This window comes from Elgaria multicarinata, chromosome 4 (assembly GCF_023053635.1).
Source record: "Elgaria multicarinata webbii isolate HBS135686 ecotype San Diego chromosome 4, rElgMul1.1.pri, whole genome shotgun sequence".
NCBI lineage: Eukaryota > Metazoa > Chordata > Lepidosauria > Squamata > Anguidae > Elgaria > Elgaria multicarinata.
In genome coordinates, this window is record NC_086174.1 from 68838140 (window position 1) to 68850252 (window position 12113).

General features: G+C 41.8%; 1 protein-coding gene across 1 annotated transcript in view; it reads left to right on the top strand.

Annotated features, from left to right (window-relative positions):
* Nucleotides 1-2079: 2079 nt before the first annotated feature.
* The window catches only part of EZR (ezrin), a 41869-nt gene continuing 31835 nt past the window's right edge, over nt 2080-12113 (top strand). Inside the window, exons 1-2 of the mRNA XM_063124493.1 lie at nt 2080-2182; nt 3796-3889. Coding sequence (XP_062980563.1) covers nt 3878-3889 — 12 coding nt within the window. The 5' untranslated portion in view covers nt 2080-2182; nt 3796-3877. The remainder of the gene's footprint in view (nt 2183-3795; nt 3890-12113) is intronic.

Below are 12113 nucleotides of genomic sequence, written 5' to 3' on the forward strand. Positions count from 1 at the left end.
CAGAAGGCTAAAGAAAATTTAATAATATGAAGGCAGATGAAATTCAATCACAACCAAACATTACTTCACATTAAATGTTCTACATCTATAACGTATAATATTGCAAGTCAGAACACAATAAAGCTTTGTTGCAAATACTGTTTTTAAAGATATTTTTGATATGGTAAGTACAAGTGTTACCCAGGGTTTTGTTTCCTTAGAATGAGGTTACTGGAGACTGACTGACTGCTGTTTCATGATATACGGTTTATTTACACATGCATACAGGTTGAGCATAAGTGGAGCTGCACAGCGTTAATACTCCAACATTAGGTTTCTAGTAACCACCTTAAAAATGCTTCCAAAGCTCAGTGAACCACTCTGAATCCTCAGACTGATTTTGAGTCTCTCTTAACTACAACTGTACTTCAAAAAATTGCACCTTCTTCACAAAAGCCTTGATGACATCATCTCCTGCAGGCGGGTGCAGGGAGGACTAAAGCTGCAATCCTTTGAACACTTGGTTGAAGTAAGCCCCACTGAACAAAAGGGACACAACTTACTTCCAAGAATATTTATTTATTTATTACATTTTTATACCGCCCAATAGCCGAAGTATAGGATTGAATTGTAAGGCCTGATTCCCCAAAGGGTCTTTTCTTCCAGTAGAGTCCAACTATATAAAATATCTTTAAGGTATTTCGCCAGTCTTTTACCTGACAAAGCCCAACCTGTCAAGCAGGTTCAACCACTTAGCAGCCCTTGTATTGTCCAACCTCCAAGCTTGTTGTTGGACTACCTTGACCACTCATCAGTGGCTGGGGCTGATGGGAATTGGAGTTCTACATCATTTGGAGATTGACATGTTACCGACCCCAGGCGCAGAATTAGGCAAATTAGATCTCCTGGTTTAAAAGTAACTACAAGGATTAATTGGATTGGGGCCATAGCACTAAGGTATACATTTTTAGCCCTCTCTCCCATCATTATTTCCCTGATTGAAATTATTCCCCCTCCCCAAGCTCCTATTATCTGCATTGGGGAGTGGGGGAGAAGAGGACAGTTACAATATGGGCTCCGATCTTCCCCTTCCATGACCAAAAGCTGTGACCCATTCCCCGCAGTCCAATTCAGGGCAATTTGCCTGCATTTTTCAACAAAAACTGTCAGGAGATCTAATTACCGATCTTGTGCAGTAACATGTAGTTTCGCCCCTAATCACCATCCCAATAAATTTATGGGGCAGAGCAGGAGAAAGAGACCTAGACCAATACGTGGGGAGTAAAATAATGTCCTTGTTGAAACGGATCAAAAATCCACTGGAGTAGGATTATATAGGGAAAGGTGTGGGAGAAAAGAAACAAGACACCTTTTTCTCCCCTCCCTTTTGTTGGGGCTTCCTTTTTATCCCTGGTTGTTGTGGTTTGCTTTGAGTTGGGTTTTTTGTTTGTGTTGTTGTTGTTTGCTTAACATCTAGCGAACTCAACAGCTTACACATTTAGGCCGCGATATCTAGTTGTTCTTATTTTACTATCCTTGAGTCTCGTTCCCCACACCCAAACCTGGACCGACACAACCTGATGGTGGTAGTAGTGGGATTTCAACCAATTTCTATCACGGTTGCCCAAGTACTTCACTACTCCGGGCTGTTGTGTATTTGTTTGTGTATTCTCCCTAAGAACCCTGTTGCTAATGCGACGCGATTATTACAGCACCCTCCTCAAACGCCTTACAAGCTCTGAAGTAATTTTCCAGGCTGCGGCGCTGGGAAAAGAGCGCGGAGATTACATGGACGGGGGTGGGGGAGTACCTAGGCTCCGGACTTTTTCCTCCTTTAAGTAGTTAAGCCTCCGCTTAGGAAGCTTCACCGGTACTTTACAAATCACAGAACTGCAGTAAGGACGTCTCCCACCATCTTCAGGCGTTTTGGGTCCTCCCTCGGTTAAAAGCTAGCAGAGCCCTCGCCAGGAAGAAAGTGCTGTTGCTGCTGCCGCTTGCGCGCGTTGCTGGCGGGCGCTGGAGGAGGCGGGGTGGAGGCAAGGCTAGGCGAACGACCTGCAGCGCTTGCCCACTCCGCGCCGTCAGCCATATTGTACTTGCCACCGGGGAGGGGCAAGCAGCGACGCCCAGGGGAGCAGAGAGCAGCTGGAGCGGAGGCGCAGCAGCAGCTTTGCCCGTCGAAGCGAGAGGACGCGCCGCTGAGGTAAGGGCTGCCTGGCGAATTCCCCTCTTCCCCGGGGCTTCTCCTGGAGCTGGCGGGAAAAGAAAAACCCGAGGAGCCGAGTGGCGTTGTGGAGGACGCGGCTTTGGCAACAGGTGTGGCGGCGGCGCGGGCGGATTAACGCTCTGCTCTCGGAGGGGAAATGCTCTCCGCAGGTCCTTCTCGGGCCGGGATTTACGTTCTCCCTCGATAGCCACTTCGGTCCTCTTTCCTTTCCACTCCTCTCTCCTATTTTTTTTAAGGGACTCTTGCGCGTTTTAAAAGTTAACTAAGATTGCAATCCTGTACCCACGTAGCTCAATGGGGCAACGTGGGTGTATAGGTAAGTCCCATTGAATTCAATGGGGTTTTGTTCTGAGTAGACATCGAGCTCTTAAAGTGTGTCTTTCTCACCTACCTACCTCGTTTAGTATTTCCGCTTCCCACAGCCCTACCCCTATTTGCTTTATTTCGGAAGTTAAGTCCCACCGAGTTCAGTGAGTCTTACGCCCAAGTAACCGTGCGAAGGATTGCAGCTTGATCCTGGGCGTGTTTTATTCGCAAGGAAGCCCCGGTAAACTCTAGTGGGACTGAACTTCCTCAGGTAAGCGAGGATAGGATTGCACCCTGAATATTTTCCCTTTGAATGCCCGCTTGAGATTACGTACAGAGCAGGCCGCCTGCATGCTTACTTAGGAGTAAGCCGCCCAATGTTCGGTGGAGCTTACTCTCAAATATACGTGACTTGGAGAGCAATGTTAAGGCGGATTAGTTGCCCCTTGAGCCGCACTCTTTTTCAATAGTCACCAGAGTGGTGGAAAGGGTGGATTTCTCCCCCCCCCGCCGCCGCCCCACTTTCAGTGTATGTGTTCAGGACGGGGGTAAAGTAGAAATGGGTTTGGTAGCGGTGACTTGTTCTGGATTGAGTAAAATAGAGTGCAAGGGAGGGGGCAGTTTATGCACCTGGGCCCTGGAAGGAGGGTTCCCCCTCAAACATTTTTATTTGAATGGTGAGTTGGGAAGATTGTAGGTTACAGCAGACCGACATTTTGACTTCTCAAGGAACTGCTCTTGGCCTGCATAGCTCGGAGGCAAAGTGAGGTGATGACTACCTTGCTGGGAGCAAGATTGCCCCTGCGCTGTGCTTCAGCCATTTATAAAATCCTTGCCTGCAGTCTGCTTACACGGGATCATTGATTTCTTTTAAAGGGACAGTAGTTAGTGAAGCGGGTAGGACTACATTGGGTTTGAATGAGACACTTAAGTTAAAGTTTTCCTTCAAACCAAGTCAAGAGCTTTCGTTGGTTTTTGTGTTGCTTGGATACTTGCTTTAGGTACACCCCCACCCACCCCACTACACAGGCACGCATGCACACTTCTTCAAAAATCTTCAAATTATAGTTGCTCCTTTGGGTGTGGCTGGCCAAATGACCTTCTTTACATGCAATTGGATTCTTCTTTCATTGGGTGAGGTTGCTGGTTTTAATGTTTTTTCTAAAGCAGTGGCGTTACTAAGTAATTATTGGCCATGAATGAATCATCCTAACTTGAAACTCCAGCATATATTGTGTCTTGGTTTAACTTCTGTGTAATAATTATTTGGATTCTTTGCTCAGGTCTCTTTAAAGAAAGAACATCCTTAGGCTGTTGCATGAATATTGGCTTTTGGACCTTCAGGAATACTTCCAAGAACCAGAAATGCCAAAACCAGTAAGTGCTTTCCCTCCCAGTCGCAATCCTATGTATGTTTGGCTGGGGCATGCTGGGAGTTGTAGGACTTCTATCTGTCTAAACATGCATAGGATTGGGTCCTTACTCTGTTTGTTGATCAGTGTTCTCTTTTTTAAAAAAAGTATTGTAGAAGTTATATAAGCCATCATTTGCAAATCTTTTATAACTGCCTCTAAGCCAACATTCTCCAACCTGGTGCCCTCTATATGTGTTGGATTACAAATCCATCATCCCCAGCCAGTGTGTGCTGGCTGAGGTGATGAGAGTTGTTCATTACATCTGGAGGGCACCAGGTTGGGGACGTGGCTCTTAAATATAAATCAGATGTTTCTTAGCACTGTAAATGTTTCTTTACAAATTCAAATAAAATGTTTGGTTTCTTTTTCCTAACAAAAATGGTAGGGTAAATTATCCTTAATTAAATTTCTGATGAAGTTATTCGTAGTAGCAAATCAACAATGCAATTCTGTGCAGGTCTACCCAGAAGTAAGTCCTACTGAGTTCAGTGAGACTTATTCCCAAGGAAGTGGGTATAGGATTGCAGCCTATTTTTTATTTTATTTTTACTTTTCTGGTTATAAAAAGCTTAATTACCTGATTGAGGCTGCAATCCTATGCCCACTTTCCTGGAAGTAAACCCCATTAACTCCATGGAACTTACTTCTGAGTGTTTCATTGTGCTGTAAAACAAAGTTGCAAGAAATCTATGTGTGTTCTTCATGTGATACTAGGTATGAGACTACCTATTTTAAACATTTTAAATATTAAAATGGTCCTTTCTGATGTTTTTATAAGCCTGCCATATTTGTTTTTGTATTCTTCATACTGTAAGCCTTAGCAGAGGCATTTCACTCTTTTAGAATGAGGGGAAATTCACAGAAGCCAGGAAACCACCCAGTGTTCAGTAGTTGGGGAAAAGGGGCAGGACAAGAGGGCATGACCATGCTGATGGACTGGGCTCAATTTGCTTCCTGGGTTTGAGGTTCCCCACCCCTGCTTTATGGCTTCAAAGTTGGTTGGTCTAGATTTAGATTGCTGTTTTTCCCTACAGTGTGTAAAGTCATGCTGCATGATTCTAAACTCAGAGGTAGTCTCAATAGGACTTACTTCCTAGTTCAACTTAATGTTTTGATTGTGCCTCAGTAATGAAATTGGAAGTAACTAATACTTGTGACTTTTTTATTATTTAAAAGTTTTACGGGAAACTCAAGGCAGCTTTCACAAAGAAACCATTCAAACAATAAACTTCAGTGCAGTTTTATGCACGTGGAAAGGATTTAGTGTTTCTTCTTAAGGGTTTTTGACTTGAATGGCTGCTGTGGTCCCCTTCTGACCTTGGACTGTGTATTCACACTGAATGGCTGTTGCTCTAAATTACTTTTCACAGGTCACATGCAGACAAAGAATTTGCTTCTCCTGCAGAACTGGTATCTAAGGAGCAGTTTAATAATGAACTTGTATTTCAGGGAGATGGCAGAGTTCATTAGCTTGATAAAAGAGAGTTTCTTCCAGGAAAGATACTCTTGTTAATCTGTACAGTTCAAGCTTAGTAAATGTATACGAAGTGAATAGGTTATACCTAACTGTACCTAGAGATTAACTGTATACATAGGATATTCTCCAGTTCAGTTAAAACTCCACAGATGCTATACAGGTTCATTGCCAAAGAATACAGTTCCCAGGAGCCACAGTTACTTTGTCTCTAAGCAGTTGGCTTGTGTGGCAGTGTCTTGAAGATCGCTACGTTCACGCTCAGATTCTGCTCACCTTAAGATTTTGCAGTGAATAGTTCTCTTGCACTTGGTGCGAAATCTGTGAAGGGCTTTGTTCCTCTCTTCTCCCCTGACCTAGGGTGCTTCCAGATGAGGCAATGATTGTGCTATTTGCACTGTCTCACTCACAGAATTTTACAGGGGGTCCAGACAATGTTGTCTTTCATTTGTAACCCTCCCACGTTTCTTCACAATGTATTCTGTATTTTTTTTCTTGCTAGAAAAAAAGTCCTTTTACAGTGCAATCCTACAAATGTCTACTCAGAAGTAAGTCCTGGTGAATTAAAGGGGACTTACTCCCAGGTAACTGAGTATAGGTTTGCAGCCAAAGGAAGAAAAGGTGGAAGAGTTGTACAGTGCCTTTTGATTGGTAGTGCTAGGAATCCCCCATCTGGAAGTACCCTTGATCATTCTGTTGCCACAGCTGTAAGAATAAACTATGTATAAAGCATGAGCTCACCCCCCCCCACCCCAGCATCCCACTTGGGAGAAATAGCAGCTGAAAAGTTGCAGCAGTAAGAAGGTAGTCAGGGGAAGGTGGGTCAGCTGTTCAAGAGAGCTTTTCCCTGTCCAGGAGTAAGCCTTCAATCCTATGGATGCTTAGGTAGGAGTAAGTCCCTTTGAACTTGAAGGAACCTAATTATGAGTGAAATGGCATGGGACTGTGTTTTAAGAGTACCAGAGGCCTGGTTTAACAGGAATCTGTTAGCCCAAGGGGATCTGCTTAAGGAGAAACATTTTTTTTCTTCCAAGAAAATTATTGCCATTGCTGGTACCACTCTCTAATTTTTGGAAATTAATTGCTACATATCTGATAAATAAAATAGAATTGATTCTCTCAAGGAATTAGGACCAGCTCCAAAGCCTTTGGAATCTGAATGGGTTTAGTGAAAAGAGCCTGATTTTTGGAGGCAACTTTCCAATATAAGACCTACATATTTGAGGAGACTTGCTGTTACAAAGTCCTGGGAAGATCCATCTCTTTGACTCGAACTTTTTTTTATCATGAGCCAGCTGTTCATAAATCATACATATTCTTCAGACCATTAAGAGGCCTAGTTTAATGGTGATAGGAATTCTTGACTACCTCCTACTGCTGAAGACCTTTTTTTCTTAGGTGCAGCATAGCTCCACAGGTGTGGCAGGTGTGGGTTGTAATAATTAAAGCTATGACGAGAAAAGAGAAGATAAATATATTTGCCAGTTGCTGATTGCAGTGTTTCCACCCTTGGAAACCAAAAGGTTTACTTAATTACATCTATGTGTGACAGATATCTTTCTGTGCAAAGCTAACTTGTGTTACTCTTTTTTGTTTAAATACTGTTTTTAAAATCGTCTGAGGATTAAATTTGCCAGTTTCTGAATATCTTCAGTTTGTTACTTTTATTAACATTCCATAGCACTAACAGCACTGCAAAAGTGAAACTGCATTGCAGCCTTCAACTTCCTTATCCTTTAAACAACTCATGAGACAAGAAATGATTCCTAATTTACAGATGATCTGCCTCTGAGCTGGCAGTGGCTGACCAGGAAAGGGATCTTGGGGTCATAGCGGATAACTCAATGTAAATGAGCCACCCAGTGTGTGACAGCTCTACGTTGGAGATCATTAGGAAAGGAATTGAAAATAAAACTGCCAATATTATAATGCCTGTGTACAAAGCTATAGTGCGATCACTCTTGGAATACTGTGTTTCTAAGTTTGCCGTAAGCACAGTATATCCTCCCTTAATACTGATCTTTTTCAAGACCAGATGTTATACCTTTAAGTACAGCCATGCTGTCTTCTGCGTTTTCCTCCTTCCATCATGCATTTCCACTCTGCCTCCCCTCCCCCAAGAGCTTATTGCATTGATAACAGGAGGCCTTCCTCCAGCATAACATGAGGCTTTCTTCACTTTGCAATCAAGCTACATAGAAAGTGAGGTGAATTTGGCAATCAAAATCTTATGACATGGTCCTAGCTCAATATGTCCTCCTGGACTCTGGTTAGTTACACAGAAACATTCTGTAGGTTGATGGATGTTCCTTCCATCTTACCAACAAAAGCTGCTTAGAACAGTGTTCTTCTTATTTGTGCCTGAGCTGGGTCTGTCAGCTGACTTGTGGAGCGATAGCTAGGAGAGGTGAACTAGTTCTTCCTTCTCCTGCAATCAACACAAGTTAGAAGGCCAAAATGCTGGTTTGGTCTATGGGGTAAATGGGAAAGGGCAGGCACCACTTCCGTTCTAGTGGTTTCTGAGCTATGTAATGATGCTGCTAGGAACATGTAGGCATGGCTCTGTGACAGCTTCTAATATAGTGCATGCTCAGCGTTCTACATAATCAGTAATTAAGTAGCTCTTTGACAAATGCAATTATGAGGAAAGGGGGAAGAAGAGTCATATGGGGATTACCTGATTTAAACATATTGCTTATCTGCCAATTTTGAAAGAGGAAAGAGTAGCTTAGGAATTTCCCATCTCTTTCTCAAGCTTTATTCTCCATGTCTTCTAGTACCACTAAAGAGAGGTGTATATTTATTTTTGCTAACCATTATGGTATGTAAAATAATCCTATAGTTGCAGCATTGAAACTACCCTAAATTCTTTATAGTCTCATCGGGTTGCACCAGAGGATCACTCCCTTCAAAGCATAGGTGCCTTTCTCTCGGGGGAGAGAACCTTTGGATCTAAACCATGGTGTTTATCCCTGCTTGAGCTCTATGAGGTCACCAACTATTTTCAGTTTAGATGGGGGAACAAAAGCTGAGAGAGTGGCTCAGTTCAGACAACACGTTAGTCAATGCAGTGTGAAAACTCCACTCAACGGTTGAGTTTTTAGGAGGTACTACCCGCATGACATCTTCTAACTTCACCGTTGTGTGACTGTGGGCTACCATGGAGCTGAGTAAAATCCATCGAGATGTTTGATTAACAGTTCCTCCTCCCCTGTCCTCCTGATGGTATCCCATCAGCCATTGCTGCAAAAAAAAAAAATCCTGTGGCTCTCCTAGAGTGGCACTCCCTCCTTTTGCCACTCTTACCAGGGAACTCTGTAGCCAGTGGGAAAAGTCAACACAACGGAAAACTCCACAGAGCCCTCCACAAAACATGCAACACAATGGTTGTGCAGGAACTCTTCTCTGCACAGCATGGATATTCTGTGTGGAGTGTTCTAAAAAAAACACTACTTCACCATGGTGTGGAGTTTTCCTTCCAGACAACACATTTCTCAATGGTGGTGTAAAAACTCCACCGTGGAGTTCTAAAACCACTGTTGAGAAACGTGTTGTCTGAACTGAGCCATTGCCTTGCCTAAAGCAGCCCTAAACACCCTATTGTACACAGTGGGGTTTACTCCTGAGTAAACATGCATAGGATTGAACTGTAAGCCATCCAGTGAGGCTAGTGCTGTGCAGGGATAAGAACTTTATTAGACCTGTACCAAACTTCCAGCTATATTTAAAGGTCTCTCTTAGATATTAAGATTAGAATCGGTTTATTATAAACATTTTTTTCAGTTATCCCTTAAAAGTTTCCATTAATGTTGGGAAATGGGACTGCTCTTTCTGAATATCTTTTCTTATGAATTAGTCCGACTGAAGCATAAATCTAAAATTCATTTATTCTTAATAAAGAAGGACTCAAATATCTTAAGAGTCTGCAGCGTTAAAAAGGAAGAAGAATCTTACATTTTAGACTTTACTCAGTTGTGAGAAACAAAACCGCTCCTAACATCACAACATTGTTTTCCTGTTTCTCCAAGAGTTGCAAGTTATAGCTTGAGATACCAGTGTAATGGGTGGGGGTGGGGAGAGGATAAGCAGTGAGAGTATCAGCAAACACCTAGGCAGGTAGCACATTAATTGAAATGTCCAAAAACAATGTGATGATCTCTACTAAAACGTACAATTTCTCTGGCTTTCTGTTAACTGATAGTCCTGTGGTATATGTATGCCAAATGGGGGGTACGGGACGGTGAGGGGCAGAATTTTACTCCAAAGTTCTGTTAACACAAAAAATTGAATTAGGCAACCTGTATGAATTAGGCAAAATGTGCATTATCTCTTACTTTACACAATTGATTCTGCTTTTGCTAGGCAAGAAGCAAGAGGGAGCCCTGAAGCCCCACTGGCTACCTGAAGAGTCTTATTCGGGAACTACTTGAGATTTTGGGATTTAACACGCATTGCGTTTATACTTTCAGGCATGCTTTTGCAACCCTAAAAGTTCCTTTTTAAAATATGTAAGCCAAATTTCTTAAACTATATTCTGGAACCAATACTACATTACAGACCTTTTCTAATTTCTAGTATCCTGTGGAATTGTGACTTACAAACAGGCCTGTTTGTTTCCTGAGTATTACAGTTGTTGCGAGATCAGTTTGAGTTGTGAAATAATGAGTGAAACAGCAAAGGCTGTGCATGTAAAAATCATTTTTCACCTTCTGAGGTTTGGTTCAAGCTATAATGCTTGTGTGTCTCCATAGTCATGTACACACATCATTGTTTAGACATGCAAAGTGAGCTGCAAGCAATTTTAAACTGCAATTCTGCATGATTTGCATAGACTGGAATAGGATGAAAATGTTTATTAATGAGTCCTTTCCACCAAATTAAAGAGAAACACCTTCTAGAGAAAATGACTGGCTAGGTATAATTTGCTATTGAGTAACTATTTCAGCAAATATACATAGCCACTCAGGGCTGAGCTAGACAAGATACCATTCCTGCAAATAGCAATTCCTGAAATTGCTTTTTGTAGACTAACTAGTAGTTGTGTGGGTGACTACAGTGATGGCAAAGCCTTCCCCACTTCAGCCAGGGTCCCAACCAGGATTAAGCCCCTTGCACCTGCTATTTACTTGAAAAACAATGTCTGCAATTGCTCATTGTATGAATGGAATCACATCCAGTTTGGTGCTTAGATATACTTGTGCTTAGTTTGGCATGTAGGTATCACTTGAGCCCTGTCTGAAAATATTAAATGTTAAAATAAAATTGTCACAAGAGAGGTGTTGCTGCAAGCAGGGTGAATTTTACTTAATATGAAGGTGTAATATTTATGCTCCTGTAAATGCTCCGCTTCCTGTTGTCTGTTTTAGAGCAAGATCATTTATTTCTACATCCCCATCACTTAAGTGAGCACACTGTTCCTCTGCCCCTGCCACCCTCCTGCCCAGTGCTACATCTCCGATGTTTTGTCTGTTTTATCAAAATCTTGGCTAAGAAGTAAGTCCTATTGAGTTGTCTAAAAATGGGACTCATTCCCACATAAGGTTGTGTAAGATTTTAGCTGGAGTCATGCTTCTGCTTGCTTTATGCAGTAGGTACAGCTATAGTCAGGATATGGAAAGTGCAGCTAAAACGTCATATATGTTGCCCTGTTCCTTGTGCATAACAATGTTGTTGGTTTATTTATTTATTACATTTCTGGACTGCCCAATAGCCTAAGTTCTCTGGGCAGTTCACAAAATTGTTGCCTCCTTGGAAGAATTGGAGCTCTTACAATGTGAAAGTTTGTTTTACTTTCAGGGCCAGAAGCAGGTAGCTATTGGCGAATAACCAGTGCCAAGAGTGTTTATTGTTCTCTACTCACCCCTCCACTCTGCCACTAAGCTCTTTTTTTGTATTTAGAACACTTCGTAAACGAAGCTTGAGCATCTGTTCTTGTAGCATCACCATCTTGTTTATTAATGAACTACCAATTTGCATACAGCTGTTGCAACAAAGCAGTCTGTTTAAAGAAGAGTTTCGTACAATCGCCTGCTGCGTTTCTCTGTATTTATTTAGTCTTTTATACAAAGAGTCTGTCTGTTCTCTTTCAGTCTCTTTGACACAAAGACACATGAATCATTTGTCACCCCAAATTGGACAGTGCTAACTTAATCTGTGTAAATGTAAACATGTACCATATTTCTAACAAAATGTTTAATTCTGCTGGCTGCCAGCTTCAGAAGGATTTTCTTCCATCATGCAAAAATAGGGCACAATAAATGAACAAGCCTTATGGGTTTTGTGGGATTAATATACATTGTATATCTGAAAGTCATATGACCAGAAACCAACATCTTGAATGTCTTCCACAACTGAAAGGGATCTCTTAGGAAACACTGCTGTATCTCCATATCTCCAGAGATTGAGAGTTACTATTCCCAAATGAAAGTTAGTGAAAGAAGCTGTATTTATTTAATCAGGGATATACATTTTTATTACTGCCATATAACTCTTGCTTGGTATAGAGTTCTTTAAAAATCCAAATGGCCAGGTCATAAATAATCACAGAGATACAAAAGATATATAGCCAGGTGATGTTTTTTAATACTGAAAGGAGTTCCAATAAGGTATTAGGTTATGCAAAATCTTGAAATTTTAATTGAGAATAACCATTACCAAAACATGAACTAAGTGGGGAAGGGTTTAACAAATCAGTTTATTTCAAATATGTATC